This window comes from Heterodontus francisci, chromosome 8, assembly GCF_036365525.1.
Source record: "Heterodontus francisci isolate sHetFra1 chromosome 8, sHetFra1.hap1, whole genome shotgun sequence".
Classification (NCBI taxonomy): domain Eukaryota; kingdom Metazoa; phylum Chordata; class Chondrichthyes; order Heterodontiformes; family Heterodontidae; genus Heterodontus; species Heterodontus francisci.
In genome coordinates, this window is record NC_090378.1 from 63,487,766 (window position 1) to 63,513,592 (window position 25,827).

At 40.3% G+C, this 25,827-nt stretch overlaps 1 protein-coding gene across 2 annotated transcripts in view; it reads left to right on the forward strand.

Moving 5' to 3' along the window:
• The window catches only part of efcab14 (EF-hand calcium binding domain 14), a 127,133-nt gene that overhangs the window by 65,140 nt on the left and 36,166 nt on the right, over positions 1-25,827 (forward strand). The window contains exon 8 of one of the 2 annotated variants that reach the window (XM_068037242.1): positions 16,545-16,656. In XM_068037242.1, the coding sequence (XP_067893343.1) occupies positions 16,545-16,656 (112 nt within the window). The remainder of the gene's footprint in view (positions 1-16,544; positions 16,657-25,827) is intronic. The other variant, XM_068037243.1, reaches the window with a different exon arrangement.

Below are 25,827 nucleotides of genomic sequence, written 5' to 3' on the forward strand. Positions count from 1 at the left end.
CAGTACGTCGACAGGCTGCCCTTTATCCACAGTACATGTCACTCCTTCAAAGAACTCCAACATAATTTCCCTTTCACAAAACCATGCTGACTATTCCGATTACCTTGAGTTTTTCTAAGTGCCCAGCTATAGCCTCCTTAATCGATTCTAACACCTTCCCTATGACCGATGTCAAGCTAACTGGCCTATAGTTACCTGTGTTCTGCCTTCCACCCACACCCCCCACTTCTTGAATAGAGGGGTTACATTTGCTACTTTCCAGTGTGATGGATCCTTACCAGAATCTAGTGAATTTTGAAAAATTAATACCGCACATCTACCTTATTAGCCACCTCTTTTAAGACCCTAGGATGAAGTCCATCAGGACCCAGGGACTTGTCAGCCCACAGCTCCATCAGTTTGGTCAGTACCCCTTCCCTGGGGATTGTAATTTCACCAAGTTCCTCTCTTCCTTCCACCTCCTGATTTATAGCTATTGTCGGAATGTTTTTTGTATCCTCTAGTGAAGACAGAAGCAAAATATTTGTTTATTGCATCTGCCATTTCCTCCTTATCTACTATTCCGCTCCCCATTCTCACTTTCTAGAGGTCTAGCACTCACTCTGCTTGCTCTTTTTAAATACCTGTAGAAACTCTTGCTATCCATTTTTACATTTCTGGCTAGCTTCCTCCATACCCTAATTTCTTTCTCCTGATCAGCCTTTGTCATTCTCTGCCATTCTTTATATTCTGACCAGTCATCTGAATTGCCACTCATCTTTGTGTAATTGTATGCCTTTTCCTTGAGTTTGATGCTTTCCTTAACTTCTTTAGTTAACTACGGGTGGTGGGTCCTCCCCTTAGAATTTTTCTTATTCTGAAATATCCCCTTGAATGTCTACCATTGCTTCTCTATTGATTTATCCCCTAACCTAGTAACACAGTTCACTTCAGCTAGCTCAGCTTTCATGTCCACATAGTTGCCCTTATTTAAGTTTAAAGTACTAGCCTTAGACTCACTCTTCTCTCTTTCAAACTGGATGTAAAATTCAATCATGTTGAGGTCACTGCTACCTAGAGGTGCCTTTATTCTGAGGTCATTAATTAATCCTGTCACATTACACAATACCAAGTCTAATATAACCTACTCTCCGGTTGGTTCCAGGACATGCTGCTCTAAGGAACTGTCTCGAAAGCGTTTTTTGAACTCACCATGGCTGCTATTGCCAATCTGATTTTTCCAGTTTATATGTAGATTAAAATCACCCATGATTATTGCTGTCCCTTTATCACAAGCACCTAATATTTTTTCTTGTATACTTGGTCCCACATTCAGATTACTGTTCGGGGGCCTGTAGACCACTCCCACTAGTGACTTCTTTCCCCTACAATTCCTCATCTCCACCCAAACCAATTCTACATCCTGATCTCCGGAACCAAGGTCATCTCTAACCAATGTCATCCTTGATTTACCATGCTACTCCTCCATCTTTGCCGAGTTTCCTATTCTTCTTGAATTTCAGGACCCAATCCTTGTCATTCTGCAGCCATGTCTCTGTAATGGCTATTAGCGCACACTTAATAAATATGATTTTTCAGTTTGTCTACTTTGTTATGAATGCTACGTGCATTCAGACACAGAGCCTTTAGTTTTGTCTTTTTGTTATCTTAGTAGCATCTAGTCTCGACTGTTGGTGTGTTCGTGTAGTTTTTCTCTCTGTCCCCTCCTGCCATTCTCTGACCTTCATTTCCCATATTACTATTCTGCTGTCCTGCCTTTACTCTACTCCTTGATTTGCTACATCTACTCAACCTTGATCCCTCCCCCCCCTGTTTAGTTTAAAGCCCTCTACTTCCCTAGTTATACAGTTTGCTAGAACACTGGTCCCAGCACGGTTCAGGTGCAGACCGTCCCAATGGTACAGCCCCCACTTTCCCCAATACTGGTGCCTGTGCCTCACAAACCAAAACCCATTTCTCCCACACCCGTCTTAGAGCTACATATTCATTTCACTAATCCTTTGTGCCCTCTGCCAGTTGGTACGTGGCTTAGGTAATAATGCAGAGATTATTACCCTTGAGGTTCTGCTCTTCAATTTCGTACCTAGCTCCTCATACTGTCTAAGCAGAACCTCCTTCCTGGTCCTGCCTTTGTCATTGATACCCACATGGACCACGACAACTGGATCCTCCAACTGCAAGTTCCTGTCCAGCTCTGAGCAGATGTCCAGAATCCTGGACCCGGGTAGGCAACACAACCTTCTGGACTCACATTCTCGGCTGTACAGAACAGTGTCAATCCCTCTCACTGTACTAGCCCCTACTACCACTACATTCCTTTTTGCTCCCCCCACTTGAATGACTTCCTGTACCACAGTGCCATTGCCAGTCTGCTCATCCACCTTGCAGACCTCGCTTTCGTTCACGCAGCTTGAGAGCACCTCAGACTAGATGTTACGAAGATGACAAAACTAAAGGCTCTGTATCTGAATGCACGTAGCATTCATAACAAAGTAGACAAACTGAAAGATCATATTTATTTACTTAAGCGTGTGCTAATAGCCATTACAGAGACGTGGCTGCAGCATGACCAGGATTGGGTCCTGAAATTGAGGGGTACGTGACATTCAAGAAGAATAGGAAGCTAGGCAAAGATGGAGGAGTAGCACGGTTAATCAATTTCAAAGTCTGAGGCTCGTCCACTACTGTCAGTTCAGTCCCATTACCTGCCTCACTCAGTCACATCCTCCTGTCCCTTACTGCTGACCAAAACAGATGACCCTGTTCTAAGGTGTGACCGTTACCCAAAATAAAGTGTTGAGATATTTCTTCCCCTCCCTTATATTGCGCAGTGTTTGCAGTTCAGCCTCCAGATCAAGAATCCTGATCCGGAATTCCTCCAGCTGCTTACACTTCCTGCAGACATGTTTGTCCTGGATCGCTTTGGCATCCTGGAGCTCCCACATACCACAGCTGCAACATAACACCTGTCCTGCCATTGTTACTTATGCTTTTTTAATTCATTCATGGGATGTGGGCGTCGCTAGCTTGGCCAGCATTTATTTCCCATCCCTAATTGCCCTTGAGAAGGTGGTGGTGAGCTGCCTTCTTGAACTGCTGCAGTCCATGTGAGGTAGGTATACCTATAGTGCTGTTAGGAAGGGAGTTCCAGGATTTTGACCCAGCGACAGTGAAGGAACAGCGATACAGTTCCAAGTCAGGATGGTGTGACCTTGGAGGGGAACTTGCAGGTGGTGGTCCCATGTATTTGCTGCCCTTGTCCTTCTAGTTGCTATTAATTCACTTTAATTACTTTCTTAATTAACTTAGAATAATTCCTATGTATGGTAGAATTTACTGGGCTTATTGAATGCGAGTACCACCTACAACTAAAGTTATACTTAATTACACAGATATGTGTTTTAAGTATTTTAATAATTTTATCTTTATTTTATATTTTATTTTGTTTTCAAATGTTTGTTTTATAGATCTTCCCTAACTCTGGTGTCTTTAACTATTTACACACTGTCCCTCACACAAAGCATTTACCAGCCAATCAACTTACTAATTTCCTGTGATGTCACAGTTTTTTTTCACTCAGTTCACCAGCAGCTGAAATGGCTCCGGGCGACTGCCTTTGCTCCGCTCCAGGTAGGTAAGGCCACGCTCCGATCCCCGTGCTGCTGTATTTATGGTGCTCCCAGCTGCCTCCACTCTGCTCCAGGTAGGTAAGGCCACGCTCTGATCCCCGGGCTGTATTTATGGTGCTCCCAGCTCCCGACTGCCTCTGCTCCGCTCCAGGTAGGTAAGTTACATATGACCTGTAAAAAGAGCAGTCTTGCTGGATCTAATCGTTGTTTGATGTATTTGTATGTTCTAACAGTTTGGACATTTTTTCAATGGCACATGCTTATAACAATTGAATTTAAGAATACTTGATTTTATTTGTGTTGCTTGAAGTTAATAACTCACTGATGGCATGCTGATCATGACTGCAGTTGACAGTATTATTTTTTAATCCTTGGGGACTTAGTCTTTCATTATTTGTCATGTCCTGAATTTATGGCAGTTAGCAACTTAAACTTGGATTGTACATAGTTAACAGAATCATAATCAGAAATCTAGATTGCATTACCAATAAAAATTCTATTCATGCTGACTTCAGTCAGTTCAGATCCAAACCAAATAAGGCGTCCAGGTTTTATGGATTAGTGCAGGACCTGCTCAGCAGCAGTGCACTTTGGGAAATCAACCACAGGTCATTTAAGAGTAGTTTGGAACACAGATTTCTTTATCCAAATTCACAATAATCAATCCCATCATACAAAATTCTACACAGGGCATTTTAATTCATATGATTTATCCCAAATTCTCCCTTAGCAACACTATGTTGCACATGCTTAGGTTAGACACCATCAATGCACATTATTTCTTATAAAATTTCAAGATCTTAAAAGAAAAACTTTACTGGTTTGAGAATCTAACACATTCTTTGTGATTAGCCAAATAAATATCATGGAAACTCTCTCTTTCTGCATTATGTGGGGGAGTGTTTGAAAACACCACTAAAATTTATAAACCACAAGATTAGTTTTTGAAACTTGGAATATCAAGAATGGTATTTCAGTTAAAAATGCAATATATACCAAAGATTTTTTTTTTTAAATATCCAAGTACAAGTTCAACATTAACAGGATCAGAATGTTAGTTTAAGAATCCAAACTTACGTAAAATAAATTGCTGCCTTATCTTTTGATGTACACTTTGAAAATAAAATGTATTCATTGAGAAATGAATGACTTCTGTAGACCAAATAAAGCTTAGCCTTGAAAGATCTAAATCAAACTTCTTTTGATGTGCTTACAAAGCCGATGATTTCATCCGTTATAAGAGGGCACGCCATTATTTCTTGGCCACTCTTAAAGTTGTCACTGTTTGAAGCCATTTTAGCTACAAAACAAACCAAATACCAATAATGCATTTTAACAAGAACAGGTAACTTGACATTTATAAAAGCTATTTAAGGTGTCTCTTTCAGTACCAATTTATTACAAAAGTATAATGAGCCAGCAGTACAAATAGACACTTAATGGACTTTGGAAATGTCAAACTATGCTGCTGGTGGATATGCTAATTAGAACACTTGTACCTCATAAGAGGGAATTACTGCCAATAGTTGTTTCCACAAAGGCTTCTCAACTACATCCAGTTGACATTTATTGCTTGCCCAGAAGCAAGAGGCTGTTAGCTTTCAGATAGCTGTGCTGAAGGTCAAAGACAAAATGAAACCAGATTTATTGCACCACCTGCGCCTTTCAATTATGTCTGAATTTGAGAATTCATAGACTTGGTTTGGAAGAAAAATACTAAACCTAAAAGCTAACCAAAACAATTAATATTTCATTGCAGTCAGTATTATAAAGTTGCAGAGCTCTTCAAACATTTTTTAGTAACTAATGTAAATTTCCAAAGTTAGTGTGTTAATTGGTTCTGTTTTGTACCTTGATTTATTTCAGTGTCTACAGTTAAATTATTGAAGTGCATAGTTGTTCATTGTGGTATTAAGCTTTAGGCTGCAACACCAGAGCTAGGTTTGTTATGGGACTGCCAAGCAAACATTTGATCTGGTGCTCCGATCTTCAGAAAAACCACAATGTGCATTTATGGTGGGATACATCATATGAATTTAAAAGCCCCATGTAGAATTTTATGTGATGGGATTGATTATTGTGAATTTGGATAAAGAAATCTGTGTTCCATACTACTCTTCAATGATCTCTGTGGTTGATTTCCCAAAGTGTACTGCTGCTGTGCAGGTCCTGGACTAATCCATAAAACCTGCATGCCTTATTTGGTTTGGATCTGAACTGACTGAACTCCCTTACGCAAAGTAGATGGAAGAAGTGTTAATTTGTGCACATCTGTTGACTCTAGAAAGGCCTTTCCTGCCAAATGACCTATTTCTTTCCATGGATAGTCATATTGCAGTTTTTAAAGAAATTTCAAGATCTTAAAAGAAAAACTTTACTGGCTTGAGAATCTAACACATTCTTTGTGATTAGCCAAATAAGTATCATGGAGACACTCTTTCTCTTTCTGCATAAAGTGGGGGAATGTTTGAAAACACCACTGGTCTGTAACTTGGTCTCCCTTTACTACGTGCAACTTTGCATTGTATTGAACTCAAAATATATTTTTAGCAGTGCTAAACAATGCATGGGTGCATTGGTCACTTGCTTAATACATGTGTGCACTGCAGGTTGACAGTTACTGGTGCCCCTTTAAGGAGCCTATGACGTAAAAATTCAGAGCTGGTGTGTTTTTTTGATAATCGCCGGCAGTTTCATACAAGCCCTGGCGGTGGCTGCAGATCTGCTTGTAGCAGTGCATAGAATTCGACTGGACATCTTTGCTCAATTTGGTTAACAAAATCTGCCTCAGATTTAAGATTAACAATCGATCTAGTATCAACTGCAATTTGCTGAGAGTCCCTAACTCCTACCACCCTTTACGTATAGAAGTGTTTCCTAACTTCACTGCCGAAAGACTGAGCTCTTGTTTTTAGGCTATGTTCCCGAGTGCTAAACTCCCCAACTAGTGGAACTACCCTATTAGTTCCTTTGCTATCTTGAAAATTTTGACCAAGTCACCCCTTAACCACCTAAATTTCAGGGAATATATCCCTAGATTTTTTTGGGAATTTAACCCTTGGTATCATTCCTTTAAACTTATGCTGCACTCATTCCCAGGCTGATTTATATCCCTCTTCAGATGTGGTGCTCACTGAGCACAGTACTCCAGGTGAGGTCTAAACAGGGATTTGTATAGCTGTAACCTCTACCCCATATTCTAGTCCTCTAGATATAAAGCCTAACACTCTATTAACTTTTTTGATTATTTTCTATACCTGTCCATCACATTTTAATTATCTAGGTACTTGGTTCCTCAAGTCTCTTTGGACATCCACTGTTTCTAGCTTTTTACCATTTAGAATGTACTCTGATCTATCCTTTTTTTAGGTCCAAAGTGGATGAGCTCACACTTGCCTATATTGAAATCCATTTATCACAGTTTCATCCATTCGCTTAATCTATTAATATCTCCATAATTTTATGTTTCCATCTGCACTGCTTTTTACAATGCTATGTTTTTGTGTCACCAGCAAATTTGGGTTTGTGACTCTTTAATCCCGTCATCGAAGTTAAAATGGTGAATAGTTGAGACCCCAACATAAATCCTTGCGGAACACCTCTAATCACATCCTGCCAATTGGGGTACCTGCCCATTTTCCCTATAATCTTGTGTCCTGCCTCTCTGGCTATTTCCTAACAAGGTCAATAATTTGCCCTCAATTCCACATGCTTCAACTTTAGCTATAGGTATCTTCTGAGGAACTTATCGAATGTCTTCTGGAAGGCTGCATAAATAACACCTATAAATATTAGAGGAATCGGGTTCATTAGACGTGACCTACCCTTTACAAATCCATGTTGACATGCTATAATCAACTGAAAATTTTCACTGTGTTCAGTCACTCCATCCTTAATTGTGGTCCAGTAATTTCCCTTTTAAGCAGTAGTCCTTCCTGGATTTTTTTTTTTGTCCCCATGTGAATCACTTTGCATTTATCTTCATTGAATTTCATCTGCCAGGTATATTCAAATTCTCTTATATCGTATACTGTTTCAGAGTCTGGATGAAATCTTGAGATTCTTTGGCTTTTACACTGCACTACTTAAATTGGATCATAGGAAATAAGAGCAGGAGTAGGCCATTGAGCCCCTCAAGCCTGCTCTTGCCATTCAACTAGATCATGGCTGATCATCTACCTCAACGCCATTTTCCCGCAGTATCCCCATATCCCTTGATATCTTTAATATCTAGAAATCTATCTATCTCTTTCTTGGTCTCCTTACCTAAGGAAGGATATACTTGCCATAGAGGGAGTGCAACAAAGGTTCACCAGACTGATCCCTAATATGGTGGGATTGTCTGATTAGATTAGAGATACAGCACTGAAACAGGCCCTTCGGCCCACCGAGTCTGTGCCGAACATCAAACACCCATTTATACTAATCCTACACTAATCCCATATTCCTACCAAATATCCCCACCTGTCCCTATATTTCCCTACCACCTACCTATACTAGTGACAATTTATAATGGCCAATTTACCTATTAACCTGCAAGTCTTTTGGCTTGTGGGAAGAAACCGGAGCACCCGGAGAAAACCCATGCAGACACAGGGAGAACTTGCAAACTCCACACAGGCAGTACCCGGAATCGAACCCGGGTCCCTGGAGCTGTGAGGCTGCGGTGCTAACCACTGCGCCACTGTGCCGCCCTTATGAGGAGAGATTGAAGAGACTGGGCCTATATTCTCTGGAGTCTCATTGAAGCATACAAAATTCTTGCAGGGTGGATGCAGGAAGGATGTTTCACCTGGTTTTGGGGGGTGGGGATGGGGGGGTGGTTTGGAACCAGGAGACACAGTCACAGAATAGGCCATTTAGGACTGAGAGGAGGAGGAATTACTTCACACAGGGCGGTGAATTTTTGGAATTCTCTGAGCCTCTACAGCCCTCTGGGGTAGTCATTGAGTATGAACAAGGGCACCCAGGTACCATTTGGGCGTCAACACTTCCCAGTCTCTCACCATTTAAGGAATACTTTGCATTTATGTTTTTCCTACCAAAGTAGATAACTTTACATTTTTCCATATTGTATTCCTTCTGCCATGTTCTTGCACACTCACTTAGCCTGTCTAAATCCTCTCGAAGCCTCTTTGCCACCTCCTTTCAACTCGCATTCCTGCCTAATTTTGCGTCATCAGCAAACTTGAAAATATTGCATTTCATCCCTGCATCCAAATCATTGATATAGATTGTGAATAGCTGGGGCCCAAGCAGTGTTCCTTGCGCTATCCCACTAGTCATAGCCTGCCAACTTGAGAATGGCCCATTTATTCCTACTCTGGTTTCTGTCCATTACCCAATTCTCAGTCCATGCCATTATATTGCCCCCAATTCCATGTGCTCTAATTTTGTTTACTAACCTCCTGTGTGGGACCTCATCAAAAGCCTTCTGAAAATCCAAATAGACCACATCCACTGATTCCTCCTTATCTATTCTGCTAGTTACATCCTCAAAAGAATCTCTAACGGTTTGTTAAACATGATTTCCCTTTCATAGATCCATGTTGACTCTGCCCAATCCTACCATTATTTTGTACGTGTTCAGTTATCACATCCTTTGTAATAGATTCAAGCATTTTCCCTAATACTGATGTCTGTAGTTCCCTGTTTTCTCTTACTCTCTTTTCTTAAATAATGGGATTATATTTGCTACCTTCCAATCTGTTGGAACCGTTCCAGAATCTAGAGAATTTTGGAAAATGACCACCTATGCATCCACTATCTCTACAGCCACCTCTTTCAATGCTCTGGATGTAGATCATCAGGTCCAGGGGATTTATCAACGTTCAATTCTATTAATTTCTCCAATACTACTTTTTTAGTAATAATTTCTTTCCGTTCCTCATTCTCACTAGTCCCTTGGTTCTCTAGTATTCCTGGGAGGTTTTTTGTATCTTCCTTCGTGAAGAAAGCCACAAAGTATTTGTTTATTTTTGCTGCATTTTCTTATTCCCCATTATAAATTTTCCTGTCTCTGCCTGAAATGGGCCCACATTTGTCTTTGCTAATCTTTTCCCTTTTATATACCTATAGAAGCTTTTAAAGTCTGCATTATGTTTCTCGCTAGTTTACTTTCATATTCTATTTTTCTTTATCAGTTTGTTGGTCCTCCCTTTAAATTCTAAAATATTTCCAATCCTCGGGCTTACTACTTTTTTAGGCAACTTCAAAAGCTTCTTCCTTCGATCTAATTCAATCTTTAACTAAAATAAAAGCAGAATACCTCAGATGCTGGAAATCTGCCAAATAAAAACAAGAAATGCTATAAATACTCAGCAGGTCTGGCAGCATCTGTGGAGAGAGACGCAGAGTTACCGTTTCAGGTCAGTGAACCTTCAGAACTGGCAAATGTTAGAAATGTAATAGGTTTCAAGCAAATAGAGCAGGGGTGGGGCAAGAGATAACAAAAGGGAAGGTGTTGATAGGACAGAGGGTCACAGAGAATAACTGACCAGAAGGTCATGGAGCAAAGGCAAATGGTATGTTAATGGTGTGGTGAAAGACAAAGCGTTAGTGCAGAGAGGGTGTTAATTGACAGAAAAATGAACAGCCCTGGCCCAAAGCGCAAACATGAAAAAAACAGTGGGTAGAGCAAATTTAAGCAGATAGGGTGACCGCTTTGTGGAACGCCTTTGCTCAGGCCGAAAGTGTGACTCTGAGCTTCCGGTTGTTTGCCATTTCAACACACCCCTGCTGTCATGCCCACGTATCTGTCCTGGGCTTGCTGCAGTGTTCCAGTGAACGTCCGCGCAAGCTCGAGGAACAGCATCTCATTTACCGATTAGGTACGCTACAGCCTGCCGGACTGAACATTAAGTTCAGTAATTTGAGCATGATGGGGCCCCCCTTTTTATTATTAGTTATTTTTTATATTTTGTTTGTTTCATCATTTTTTTTTTACCATGTGCCTACCCATTTTTTTTTCATGTTTGTGCTTTGGGCCAGGGCTGTTCATTTTTCTGTCAATTAACACCCTCTCTGCACTAACGCTTTGTCTTTCAGCACACAATTAATGTAATGTTTGCCTTTGCTCCATGACCTCCCTGTCAATTATTCTGTGACCCTCTGTCCTATCAACACCTTGCCTTTTGTTATCTCTTGCCCCACCCCCACTTTATTTTCTTAAAACCTAACCTATGCCAGTTCTGATGGGTCACCGACCTGAAACGTTAACTCTGCTTCTCTCTCCACAGATGCTGCTAGACCTGCTGAGTATTTCGAGCATTTCTTGTTTTTACTGCAATCTTTAACTACTCTTGTTAGCCATGTTTGGATCTCCTTTTCTGCTGGGTTTTTGTGCCTCAAAGGAATGTAAATTTTTTGTAAACCATATATTCTTTAAATGCTACCCGTTACCTGTCTACCGTCATACTTTTTAATGTAGTTTCCCATCTACCACAGCCAATTTGCCTCTTGTGCCTTTGTAGTTTACTTTGTTTAGGTTTAAGACCCCAGTTTTCGGTTGAACTACATCACTTTCAAACTTAATGTAAAATTCTGTTATATTATGCTCACTCTTCCCTAGATGCTCCTTTGCAGCGCGATTTTTAATTAGCCCTTTCTCGTTGCACAGTACTAGACCTAAAATAGCCCGTTCTCTAGTTAATTTCTCAACATACTTGTATCATTGAGGCTTATAAGCACACAACAGGGCCATTTGGTCCATCATGCCTGTGCTGATTCATTTCTGAAGCAGTCTAAAGTAATCAGTCTTGTTCACTCCCCATAATTCTCTATTTTATTTGTTGACTGCACCCTTAAGATCTTCAATAGTCTAAGCCTCAGCTGCTTGTGAGAGATCCTGTAACAGTTCTCGGTATGAAGACCATTTTTCTCTCCTCTGTTTTTATTTTCTTTGCCACTATTTTAAACCCTCTCGTCAACCATAGGAAATTTTCTTTCCCTATCCACCCTTCATAATTTAAAAAATAGCAATTTTTTTGGCTTCCTTTGCTCCAGTAGAATCAACCTCCGTATTATCTCCAGTCTCTTATAACTATAGTTTCTCTACCCTGGTTTCATCCTGTTCAATGTTCTTTGTTTAAGGGGTTTCCAAAAATACACTACTCTTAACTGAGACCTAACCATTTAATTGCGCTGACGTATCTTTTTCTCTCGCATTCTGTGCACCTAATTTACCTGCCTTGCACTTTCAAGGAATTGTGTATTTGAACATCAGTTCCTCAATCACTTGTTTTTCTTGAAATTAAATATGCATTAAATTGCATATGCCACCAGTTTGCCCACTCTACTAGCCTGTCTATGACCTCTTATGGAATTGATAGTCCTCACTGCTTGCTTAACCTTTTTTCAGTGAGAATCCATGCTGGCTTTTCTTCATTATTCCATGTAGATCTAAATGTTCGCTAATTTGATATCAAGTTATGGATGATATAGGTTTGCCTACAAATGATAGACTAATCAGTCTTTAGTTATCCTGTTCATTCTTTTTTGAACAGAGTGTGACATTGGCTATATACCATCCCGTGGTATAAGTTGTACATCTAAAAGAATTGATTGAAATATTTTGGTGAGAGGCTTTGCTTTCTTCTGACTTCTGTCAACAGGTTAGAAAGCATACTATCAAGAACAGTGATTTATGCTCATTGATCTCTGCTAACATTTTCTGAACCAATTCCTTTTCTACTCAAAGTTGTTCGAAATGCTCCTTAGGTTCACCTACATTCTCATTTCCTTCTTCATTTGTAAAATCTCTTGCAAAATAGATAATTAATATCTCAGCCATAAATCTATCCTCAACTAAATTATCCTCTGCATTGCTTTATGAATATAATTACTCTAATTTATTCTTTTACTTTGTACTATGTTGATAAAAATGTTTACTGTTTCTTTCGATATCAGCATGCATTTTTTCATATTCTCTTTTAGCTCTTCTAATTTGCCTGTCCATATCCAAGCTGTACTTCTGCATTAATTTTCTTTATTGTTAGCCATAGTTTTGTTATATGCCTCCCTTTTAAACTTTCGTTTTAATTTTGGGTAATCTACAGGATTCTATTTAATCCACCATTTTTCATCTTGTATGCACAGAATTGCTTTGTAGCTATCCATCTTGTAAAAAACTATTCCCCACTGCTGATATTTTCTTTGCTAACTTTTTTTTTGTCCAGTTAGTGTCAGCCAGATATCATCATATCTCACCAAACTTTACCTTTATTATTGATTCTTCATTAGAACGCGAAAGCAAAAGCTTGCATTTATAAATTACCAACTATGACCATATACAGTATCTTTATTCCAGTTTATCCTGGAATAGTTAAAATCAGCCAGTATTATAGCTTGGTTCTTGTATATAGCTCTAAACTGTCTATAGTTCCCTTCCCCTATTTCTTCTTCTTTGTACCACAGGCCACTAAATAGACAATAGTGCAATTTCCTTTCCTATTCTTTAATTCTATGGATTCGGTATAAATGTAACCTCCTAGAACATGCTTATGTTCTAGCATTGCACTAAAATGCTTTATTACTGAAATGGCATCCAATTATGTAGCAGAAGGAGCTGGTGACAAGCAGTGGTAGTGAGGATACAGGCTTGGATTATATTTTTGAGAAGAGTGCAGTTTTAATTATTTGCTTCCAATAAGAATCAAGTTTGTAAGATATGGTATGAACGTAGCACGTGCAAAACTGAGATAGAAACTGAGGAATGCTTCAAACACAGCTGTGTCCCACTGAATTATGATAGTGCTTTGGAGCTCTTTGCTGAAGTTCATTTTCTAAAAATTAATCATGCTTCGTTTCACCGCAACAGTAATTTCTAAACCAGAATATTGGGGAACTTTGTTCAGAGTCTAGTACCCATTCAGACTTTGCTTCGTTCTTGAAGACAGGTGAGGTGTTGATTTTTCCATGGCGCAAAGTGGCATAGCAATATGATATACTGTAATAATGTTCTTTGCACTGTGGAAAAAATTGTTTTGCATATGCTTGCCAGTTGCAGGGTATTCGTGTGCAGAAAGTTGTTTTTCGAAGCTGAAGGTGTGGGTCTTGATGCTCTTTCAGCCTGAATCTTGATGCTTTCCTGCAGGGTAACTTCTGTGATTCAGATGTGTATTTCTGAGAGGCTTGAACTATTGTGGAAGTGATTCTTTTGAAGTTCGCACCAAATGTTATGAGGATTTCCTTTTTTTGTTAAAACTTGACAACCTATATTTAAAAACAAAAGGTAAAGGATTTCATGTACATTGAATCATCTGGAGATGGGCTGAATCTTGTGGTTTATTTAAAAGAGAAAAAGGATTGGGACTGAGTTTGACCTCAGAGTGGCATGTAAAGAGTTACTGGAAAAGCCCTATTTCAAAGAACATAATGGGGGATTGTTTTCTGACCTAAAGAGACAGATGTTTACAAGCAAGTGACGAAGGAGAGATTTATAGTGGCCATGTGACTTGTTTCTGGAAAAGTTTTGTTTCAAATTGAACTGTTGAAAAAGTCAGTTGTTTCTGCCTAGAGAGGAGAAAATCTGCTCACCTTTCTCTTTGAGAAGGAATCCTGCATCTTTTGAGAAGAAACCCTGTATTTCAATTGTGGCAGATTCCTATTTCCTCCTGTCTCTGAAGAATCCCTGCATCAAGCTTTACCTTTGCCTCCTGTGTTTTAAGAAGAATGTTTGCAGAAACCTTGCATCTTTAAAAGATTTGAACCGAATGTGTAAGAATTGACACCTGTTGCTGCACACCTGATGGAAGACCTGTGTGAAGCTTCTGCAATTGATCTTCTTTGAACACCTACCCAAAACAGATTTTATCAACCTTGCCTTGTAAAGATGGCAAATGGCATCCAATTCTTCAACTTTGGGACACCTCACCAAACCAAAGGACTTCCAACTCTTCACTTCAGTATAAGTTTTTTTTCCTTCTATTTCTTTGTAACAACTGTAAACAAAAAATCCTTTTTTCCCTGGTTAACTGGTTTTTGGATGTGTGCGCCTGAGGGCTAGGGAAAAAAAAATAAGGAGCTTTACTATTTCAATTTGTATATATGTTTACTTCATTATTAGTTTAGACTTGGTTTATAATAAATGGATCTTTTCTTTTGGGCCTCCTTATCTCGAGAGACAATGGATACGCGCCTGGAGGTGGTCAGTGGTTTGTGAAGCAGCGCCTGGAGTGGCTATAAAGGCCAATTCTGGAGTGACAGGCTCTTCCACAGGTGCTGCAGAGAAATTTGTTTGTTGGGGCTGTTGCGCAGTTGGCTCTCCCCTTGCGCCATAATAAATGGATAATTTTGTTTATTAAAGAAACCTGATTGGTGTGCTTTATTCTGGGGCCAAAGATTGGTTGTTTTGGTAAGTCGGAAAATTTATTGATGTGCTGTGACCTGTGGAGAAGTCGAACTCAATTAACAGTGCATTCCTCCCGCCTCAGTTAGAGTCAGAGAGATACAGCACCGAAACAGGTCCTTCGGCCCACTGAGTCCGCGCCGACCATCAACCACCCATTTATACTAATCCTACATTAATCCCATTTCCCTCTCACATCCCCACCTTCCCTCAATTCTCCTACCACCTAGGGGCAATTTACAATGGCCAATTTACCTGTCAACTTGCAAGTCTTTGGCATGTGGGAGGAAACCAGAGCACCCGGAGGAAACCCACGCGGTCACAGAGAGCACAGGCAGTACCCAGCACCGAACCCAGGCCGCTGGAGCTGTGAGGCTGCGGTGCTAACCACTGCGCCACTGTGCTGCCCTAACACAGCTCTAGAAAAGACCATTAATGATGGTTCTCAAGTTGATTTATAGTGAGATTAGAATTTCTGGGGTCAATATTAACAGGACCCTTCACCCCCCCGGCATGATAGTCCGAGATATTAAATTAGAAAATGCATAATGCAACCCCAATCTGCTGCATAGGTGTCTGCTGCCATTTTTATGGCAGAGGGTTGCATAGCATGTTTGCATAACTGATCTTAAGCAGAATAGTGCGTTATAATATTTTAAATCAGACTCTCACAGTGCATTTGGGAGCCTGGTTTAAATTTAATGCAGGCCGGCAGTTAAATTGAGTTAGGAGCAGCCGGGTCAAGCTATTAAGCGCTTTTCATAAGACTGCTTGTGAGCCAGAAGGAGCAGGAATGCTCCCTCCGGCCCCTCATGCAAACTTCCTGCCACTTGCATCCTGTCCCCGCTGCCAGCTGGTCAGTCTGTCTGCCTAGCTATCAAGTGGCAAACAGAATAAAAATGATTAATAGAGGTCCTGCAGTTAAATGTGCTAGAACATCTGCCTTCCGTGGATTTCGGGTTCTCCCCCCCTCTCAACAACAGTGTTCCCCCTACTCCCTCCCTGTATATGTTGGAGCCTCTGTTTCTTTCAGCAGTTTGCTTAAGGATATAGAAAATTAGTGCAAGTTTTATTTAGCTTCTCCAGTAATGCAGCTTGTCATTTCTGTCCTGTTGCATGTGTTCACACCTCTGGGATGCTGCTCATAACTGAAAATATAGCCGAGAATTTATCCAATGTCGATGAGTTTGACAATGAGAGAAACTCTTGTTGGTTTCTTCAATTCCCTCTTTTATTTTGGCATGAGTTCTAATACTAATGCGTCTTAAGGCTTATTTAACGAGAAGAAATATATGCTTAAATTTTAATTTGATGTTGATAGATTTCCCTGAGATTGAGTGACCTATTGTGGCCCAGGTGAAGATTGATGCAATCTGATCTCTCGTGTACAGCATTTTTCCCATGTGGACGAGATTCCGAACCATAGAATGTTCTGCTTTGAAGTGGGAATTTTAACCACTACACTTCAAGTTCCAGGTGTAAATTCCTGAAATAATGATGCTTCATGTCTGTTAATTGCTGATCTTCACAAGCAGTTATTATCAATGTTTTACTTGTTTTTCTCTCAGCAGAATGACAGCAGTCAAATGTCAAGCCTTAGGGAGAGGTTGAAGGTTATGGTGAATGCCCTCACTAGCAAGCCAGATAATCCAACCAATGCAAATGCTGTTAACAATCAAGGTAAGGAAGTAATTAGAATCTGAAAAAGTATAAAGGGAATATATTTTCTTCTAAAATAGAAGCAAAATACTGCAGATGCTGTAAATCTGAAATAAAAAGCAAAGTGCTGGAAATACTCAGTTCTGGCAGCATCTGTGGAGCGAGAAACAGTCAACATTTCAGGTCTGTGACCTTTCATCATTCTGTTCTGTTTTTAGTTGTAATGTATTTTGCTCAATGTTCTCCCTCTGAATAAAAGAAAAAGGTGCTCATGAAATATTTCAATATTTTTCTGAAAAAGCAATTTTAGTACTGTCCCTGTTTCTGCATCAGATAAGGTCTGCTTATCAGGGCCATTCTGGTGAAACCTATTACACTGGAACCCTGTCCACGTCATGAGACCTTGTAGGTGAGACTGCATTATAATGACTTCCTTTCAAAAGCACAAAGCCAGCAACCAGAATAATAAAATAAACGAAATGAAGACAATCAATTCAAATAAATTGAAGGTTATTTCTTGTAACAAAAATGTGCATATACGTGTAGTATCTATCGGTCATTATTGAACGGATAGATGCAAGTTGAAGAGATCAGTAATTTTTAACTGTTCGCATTTAGACCATAACTCTGCCTTTGCTAGATGTAGGATGTTCTGAAGTTGTCACATTTGCAGCAGTTGATTTTTTTTGTTGGCTTCCAACCATCTCAGCGATTCCTCCAGATACTGGATGATTGGGATGATGGCAGTGGCTTGGTCTCAGCATTGTCATTACCATCATCTGCTTGCTAGAAATCTTGAGTTTGGATCTGTTACACTAGCCAATATTTCTTCATCTGCCATCATCTCGTTGATAGCTTGGGCATCGATATTGCGCCATGCATTGATATCGTCAGTATTTAATTAGGCTCCAAGTACGCACCTGGCATTGTAGTAGTTACTCTTCTGAGTTATGTTTGAAGTTCGATATGATACCTTGGTCAAGGAGTTGAATTTTTGACATTGTTTTTCGTAGATAGATGTTCCCATTTTGTGTTACCGGGTTTTCTTGCAGTGGTGTGTAGAGCAGTTATCAATGAGCAAGCTGGCCGCTTTCGGTAGCTTGTTTTGTCTGAATGTTTTCTGGTGTTTGATTCAAACTCATGGTACAGCCAGTCTTCGAATTTGGCAAATTTTCCGATTACAAGCAGAGTCAGCTTGTGTAGACCAGTTTTGATGCTGCAAAGGAGGACTGTCAACCTTGTCTTTATTTGTTTAAATCCGGATGTTTGGTTGGTGTCGTTTCTTATCACTAGTGCCTTCTCTGGTAACATTTTGTAGTACACGGCCGTCTCATTGCAGTTGTAAACTTGTTGTTCAGTGCATCCTCCTTCATGTGAAATCTTCTTTCAGAAATGTTGTGGCTGGCTCATCTGCGGCCCATTGTGAAATGCTGCGCAGGTTCTTGAATCTTGCTCACCGTTCTTTGCTGGCTCTAAACTCTACTGGGGCATTGGTATTTTCATTCATTTGGTGGCAAAATTTCTTAGCCCGAATTGAATAACAAGACCAGATACAGGTATGCATTCAGCTTTCTGCTGGGTGAACCCCCTGTATATGGCCTTGTAGAGAAGCATGTTGTCAGCATTCTTGCTTGGCCACCATCAACCATTTCCATTAACACCCCTCTTCATCTTTAAGATATCCATGCAGCGTTGATTCAGTGATCCCCATTCTTTGCGAAACGGATGCTTGTGTAGTGCCATCCTTGATTTGGGTGATTTTCAGTTTCTTGGCGATGCTGTAAGATTTTCTGTTTTGTGGTTCATTGCACATGATCTTGCATTGACCGTTGAATGGTTATCACTGCAGGTTTGACCAGTATCTGTACAGAGAAAACTGGCACCATAATTAGTCACAAGGCTCCCATCTGAAGGGCTGATTCTAAATCATTTGTGGAGCATTTGTACTTGAACAATATTGTGAAATACGTGATGAAATGATAAATTGACATGAAATTTTTGATGGAGCTGAGTTATACTGAGTTCTGTGCTATTGCTGACCACGTTTATAAAGGAATCCCATTGTATGAAGTGTTTCATGGAGCTGCTCTATTACAAGCAACAGGAAATATGATTTCAAACCAGAGGAGGTCTGCGCACTAGCCTGGAGTTGCCTGACTATGGAATCCATATTACAATTGTGAATGTAAGCACTGTGCCGAACAACAAAGCCCCCGGAGCCGATGGAATTCCACCCGAAGCCTTGACACCACGCTCTGAGTTTTTCACGGATTGTTGGGAACAGGGCAGGATTCCATGGGATCTCCGTAATGCCGTTATCACCTTGTACAAAAACAAAGGAGAAAAATCAGACTGTTCCAGCTACCGTGGGATCACCCTCCTTTCTTTTGCTGGGAAGATCCTGGCTAGAATACCTCTCAACAGGCTTGTGCCTACCATTGCGGAAGAAAACCTCCCAGAGAGCCAGTGTGGTTTCAGAGCAAACAGAGGCACTACAGACATGGTATTTTCATTCAGACAGTTACAAGAAAAGTGTCGTGAGCAAATCAAAGGCCTGTACGTCACTTTTGTAAACCTCACCAAGGTATTCGACACTGAGTAGAGATGGACTTTGCAAAATCCTTGAAAAACTTGGATGCCCACCCAGATTTCTGGCCATGGTGAAGCAGTTTCATGAAAATCAGTATGGACAAGTCAAGCAAAACAGTAACTTCTCAAGTCCCTTCCATATCTCCAATGGCGTGAAACAGGGATGTGTCCTGGCCCTGACCCTATTCACCATCTTTTTCAGCTTGATGCTGCAGCAGGTATCGGAAGACCTTAAGGAGGGAGTTTACATATGCTTCTGGACTGAGGGAGGCCTTTTCAACCTCCAGCATCTTCAGGTTCACACAAAGGCACAAGAAAAACTCACTTGTGAACATCTTTTCACCGATGACTGTGCTCTCCTGGCCCACAGTCAGTCAGACCTGCAACATACAACAAATTTTTCCGAGGCGCGACAACTTTTCGGACTAAAAATCAGTTTACAGAAAACTGAATTCCTGCATCAGCCTGCACCCAAAGAAGAATAAAGATCACCAAGCATTGTCATCGAGGGAATCGAGCTGAATGCCATCAAGCAATTTACTTATTTGGGGACCATCATCTCGTTTGATGCCACCATAGACAAGGAAGTGGACAATAGGTTCTCAAAAGCAAACAGTACAGTGGCGCAGTGGTTAGCACTGCAGCCTCACAGCTCCAGGGACCCGGGTTCGATTCTGGGTACTGCCTGTGTGGAGTTTGCAAGTTCTCCCTGTGTCTGCGTGGGTTTTCTCCGGGTGCTCCGGTTTCCTCCCACAAGCCAAAAGACTTGCAGGTTGGTAGGTAAATTGGCCATTATAAATTGTCACCAGTATAGGTAGGTGGTAGGGAAATATAGAGACAGGTGGGGATGTTTGGTAGGAATATGGGATTAGTGTAGGATTAGTATAAATGGGTGGTTGCTGGTCGGCACAGACTCGGTGGGCCGAAGGGCCTGTTTCAGTGCTGTATCTCTAATCTAATCTAATCTAAATCTAGTACATTTGGCAGACTCTATAAACGTGTGGAGAAACCACAGCCTCAGAGCACAGACCAAACTCGTTGTACTAAGCCATAGTCCTCACCACCCTTATGTATGGCGCCGAGTCATGGGTCCTACACCGCCATCATGTACGCCTTCTAGGGTGCTTCCATCAGCACTGCCCCCGCAGCATTCTCAAGATCCGCTGGCAAGACCACATCTCAAACATAGAAGTCCTGGAAACAGCCAACATCGCCAGCATCGAGGCCATCCTCCTGCAAAGCCAACTGCGTTGGGCGGGTCACGTTGCCTGGATGGACGACAGTCGCCTGCCCAAGATCGTGCTATATGGAGAGCTGACCACGAGTAAAAGGAACAGAGGGACCCCATGCAAACATTTCAAGGACTCCCTGAAGAAGTCCCTCTCTGTGTGCCACGTCGACCATCACCGAAGGGAAGTGCAGGCCATAGATTGTGATGCCTGGAGATGCTACATCAGGAGGGCTACAGACACCTTTAACACTGAGTGAAGGACCAGCATGAAAGGGAAAAGGATAGATCCAATTGCCCCCAGCAGCGACTATACCTTTACTTGTATCCATTGTGGGAGAATCTGCCAGTCACAGATAGGCCTGACTAGCCACCAGCAGGCCTGCAACCAATGACTACAACCTTCCCCCGCAAAGAAATGCCAAAAGAGGGTGTTTGAGACTCTACAGGTTAGTAATAAAATTGGCATCATTTCAAAAGCTGAAGAAATATTTGGTGGTGTAATTTTCTCCTGTAAAAGGTGAAATGCCATAATTTCCCATAAAGTTCAAAATGCAGTTTTGCCATAGCATTTGTAAAGCTGCATTTTTTTTTTTTAGAAGTACCGATATTAAATAAATCTATATACTCTTCTTTTTAAAAAGCCCACATAAAACCTTCATGTTGGTTAAGTTCCTGGTTTAAAACCTTACTTTTTCACCAATTTATATAGCCACTCCTTTCTCAATCTGAATTTCCTTTTTTAAATAGTGTCTTGCGTATTGTGGATGAACTGCTACTTGTTCCTGTGTAATGTTTTGGAATGGAACCAGGGCATAGTTATACATGTAGATGTCCTACCCATGCTATTTAACTCTTACTTCCCCAGTACTGTAAAGTACTAATGCATTCGTTACTAAATGTGTTCCTAGTGGAGTGTGAATAATGTCTTATGCATATTCATTCCTAACTTTTTTAATGCACATTTTTAAAGAATTACCGTTAGTGATGAATAAACAAATTGAATAATTGTTTTATCAGATGCCATAAACCGCAGCAACAATGGATCCTGAGCCAAAGGAAGGGGTTGGATTTTCAGAAGGGTCACAAGGAAAGGAGGGCTGTGTAAACAGAGGAGATTAGAGAAGGAATGCCAGAATGTGTAGACTTTGGTTGAAGGAATGGCTGCCAGTGATTGGGTGGGGTGGTGGGTGGGTGCAGGGAGAAGTGGGGGAGGAGGAGGGGGGAAAGCTGTATTTGGACTGGCTAGCTTAAGTTTCACTTTCCCTAATTTTATGAAGGTGCATGGCATCTCAGTAACATGCTTGTATCTGCCTCTGGATAGTACAGCCATAAAATGTTAACTTCTGTAACCTCTCTGTCCTTTCACAGGATGAGGACTGATTTGTCTGGATGTGCACTTTCCTCTTTTTACAAAGGCAGCCATTTGCATATAGCAGACAAAGAACTTCTATACATGAAACTAATTAAAGCATTCTAATACAACTTCTACTACTACTGCAAAACGTCTACTGCTGTTACTGTGAAAGAGGTTAGATGGAGCAGGGGGGCTTTGCCTGCCTCTCATTGTTCTTGTGTTCATTTTTTTTAAGTATTTAAAACGCCATCTTGATTCCTTGATTGTCAAAGAAACCCCCTAATTTAGTCACTATTCAAATGGCCCATGTATTTGAAGAATTCACTCATTTAGATGTCAACTATCTCAGCCATTTTAGTACTCCTGATGGCTTTAAATTTGTGAAGCTCGAGAATCAAGACATGAGGTGGCACTTAACTCTACAATTTTTAAATTTCTTTTTAATCAAGACCCTTATATACATTCAGATAAAGGATAGCATATTTATATCTCCTAACAATCTATTTCTGAGCCTGTGGCCTTGGTAACTTTTGTTTTTCTAGTTCCCTTGAGGAAAGTTTAATGTAGATAGTAGTCATGGTTTTATTTAGCATTAGCCTGTTTGGTGTCCCAGATTTCCTTTGATATCCGTTTAAGGAAATTGTCAAGGTATTTTCCTTACTGGTGCATGGGAGGATAAGGGAAAAGAGGGTGGGGGCAGGAGGGGAGAGGAAAATTGGGATGGAGGTGGAGAGGAACAGAGATGAAGTAGAAGACAAGGAGGATGGAATGGGGAACAAAAAGGGGAGAAAAGTGAAGAGACAATGAAGTGAGGAAGGGTGGAATGAGAATGAAGTGGATAAAAGGGCAAGGAGTTTGGTGAGGGAAATGAATGAGTGGTGGTAGTGGAAGGAAGGAACTTTGAACTTGGTTTCTGGAGTATATGCAGAAATATTTCAAATTGTTTTCAAATCTGTTTCAAAGCAAATACAGACACATTACTTCAAATATAAAAAATACCAGCAGATGTCAGTGGTGGTGTACTTTTATGAATCAGTTGCACATTCATTCTTCCTTTTTAACATGTCATATCTGTTATAAGTTATGTAATAGAGGGAACATAACTTGGAGTGATATTGTATATTGTTCGAGATGTATAGGATTGAAATAAAGTACAAAATAGAAAATGTAATCATTACAGAAATTGAGCTCTCTTTAAATACAAATTGTTGAAAGCTATATCTTTATGGCAGCATCCCTTCCTCTCCAGAACCATTTCTAAAAACTACCCAACAGATTTGTGAGATCTACTTCCATTTCATCAAATCAAGTTTTTTTTTCAGCATATTACCTACAAAGAAGTACAATCATCTTGGAATTGAAAAATTATTTTACAGTTTGTACATTAAAGCAATTTTTACTTTCCTCTATTTGATGTATGATTTAGGCATTATAGTAATGGCAATTTTAGTGTTTTGGCTGAAGTTGTAGGAAATTCATGCAGGTTTTGAGATGGGAGTGGAAGCATTTATATGAAATGAAGTGTATATTTGTAGCAGGAGTTGTATTAACTTTTTAAAGAAAGGTAGTGAGTTTCAATTTCTGTACAATATGCCGGACTTTTGTTAAAATAGATTTCTGTGAATATATGTATAAACCCAGAATTTTCTGGAAAGTTTCAGCGTAACAGTGCAGTTGCTGTGTTTCCCCGAGAAAATTTGCTTGTACAAGTTTTTATGCTCTAATATCTGCAAATTTCTTCTATCATTTGCACCGCTGAAACCCTGCTTTGACTTACTTACACAGCTTCACTTCCTCGTGCAAAAGATCAGAATGAAAATTGCCTGCATTACAGAATGGGTGTAAATTTATGCCCCAAATTTTAGTCATTTCTGGTGTTTGCACTTATTTTTTAAAAACCCATAAAAGACTTTTTTAATATATTTTTCCTTACTGAGACCTGCACTTTTTTGTACCTTTGTTTTTTTTTAACCTGGCATTGGAATCTGTTACATTAAAAAGAGTAAAGCTTCCACAATTTTATTTCCTTAAACATGCAGTGGTTAATGTGCACGACTTGGAACGTCAACCAGATAAAGTGGGAATTAAGGAAGATGGATGGCATCTATTCCGCATATTTCTTTGGGGGGGGGGGGGTCCTAATTGTTTATGCTGATTTCCAGTTGTTTTACGCTGGTTTTTGTTTGCACATATGATAATCTCGGGAATTTGCAGTGTAAGTTGCCATTGGTATATAAACTGGTGTTAAGTTTTGCATAATTTAAATTGTGGAAATTACAGCCTAGTGTGTTGGTAGATGAATGTGCATTAATTTTTATTTTTTTTTAACAAGATGTTAAATATCAGCTCCAAGATGCTGAATCCTAAAGTGTGTGTATGTGGTGTTCACCAAAATTAATGATTACTTGACTAGCTTTATAACCAATTTAGCTACCTGTGTGACACGAAGGGGAAAAAATTATTACATGTCACACTTCACTTTGTCAACGCATCCTATGTACGCTCATTGAGATAATGCTGTAACTACAATACGTAATGCATTTGTATATGCTATACACATGTATCCAGTAACCGTTTCCATGTAATATTGGTAAGGAGAAAAGTTACTTTCTTCCCTTATTGTAGTGGTGTGCTCATGTCTTTTTTTGGAATTGTGGTTGATTTGCTGTTTCTGGAGCATCTACGGCTTACTGCCTAAACTGGTTTACATTATATTTTCGTTTATGCCAACTGCAGTGCCCCATGATTCAGAACTGCACTAAATATTAGATTATACCAAATGTATCTCAAGGAATGCAGTAGTTTTGAATTGAGATGGTTTCAAGCTGTTGTCATTTAATATCTATGACAGGAATTTAATTATGCTGATTATATTAAATATTTTCACTTTAGGCACAAGGTTCTCTTGACTTTGAGGAATTATCAATATGATTTTAGAATGTTATTTAGTTAAATTGTGAGTGACTTATTACTTCTTGTACTAGTGAGTATAGAAATTGAAAGATAGAGCAGATGAATTGTGGCTGGAGAGATGGTGTATGAGAAAGGGACATCCTGGAACAGAGGTAGTGGTTCTGGGGGAGGTGGGACCTGTACAGGCTAGAGGATTGCACCTCAACAGAACCGGGCCCAATGTCCTTGTGGGGCAGTTTGCTAGTGCTGTGGGAGAGTCTTTAAAGTAATTTGACGGGGGTGGGAACCAGTATGTAGCATTAGAAAGGTGAAAGAGTGTACAAGACATCAAGAGACATCAAGCACTAGAGTAAGAAATAGTAAGGTATTATGTGGAGTCAGACTAAGAGGAAAAACAGTGAGATCTAATTCAGGTTTACAGTGCAGATATGTAAACGCATGAAGCATGCCAAATAAGGTTGGTGAGGTGCAAGCACAGATGGCCATGTGGCAATAACGGAGACCTGGCTCAAAAAGGGCAAAACTGGGTGCTGGATATCCCTGAATGCAAGATGTTCAGGAAAGATAAGAAAGGAGGAGGCATGGCAGTGTTGATTAAGGAGAATATTAGTGCTGGAGAGAGGATGTCCAGGAGGGGTTAAGGACAGAATTTGTTTGGTTAGAGTTAAACAATAGAGGTGCCATTACACTACTGGATGTATTCTATAGGTCACCAACTAGTGGGAAAGATATAGAGCAGGGTCGTCCAGCATATGGCCCGTGGGCCAGGATACGGCCTGCGGATGTATTTCAGAGATGAGAAATTTTTCACTGTCGTCTTTCAGACTGGCTTTTTGAAACATGGTGCTGTCAGTTTCACAGCTGACAGGTGCTGACATCGGGAACAGTGCTTTACCAACTTCGGGCAGATTTGGGCTTTTCCTGCAGGTTCTGGCCTTTTTAAAAAGCCTGTCGGAAAACCCCAAATCTGTCCAAAGTTGGGAAACCGCTGTTCCCGATGTCAGCATTTGTCAGCTATGAAACTGACAGCGTGATGTTTTTAAAAGACCTAATCAACCACAAAGCTGCTGTGCAACTGGGAGAGAGGGGAAGGAGAGGTGGGAGG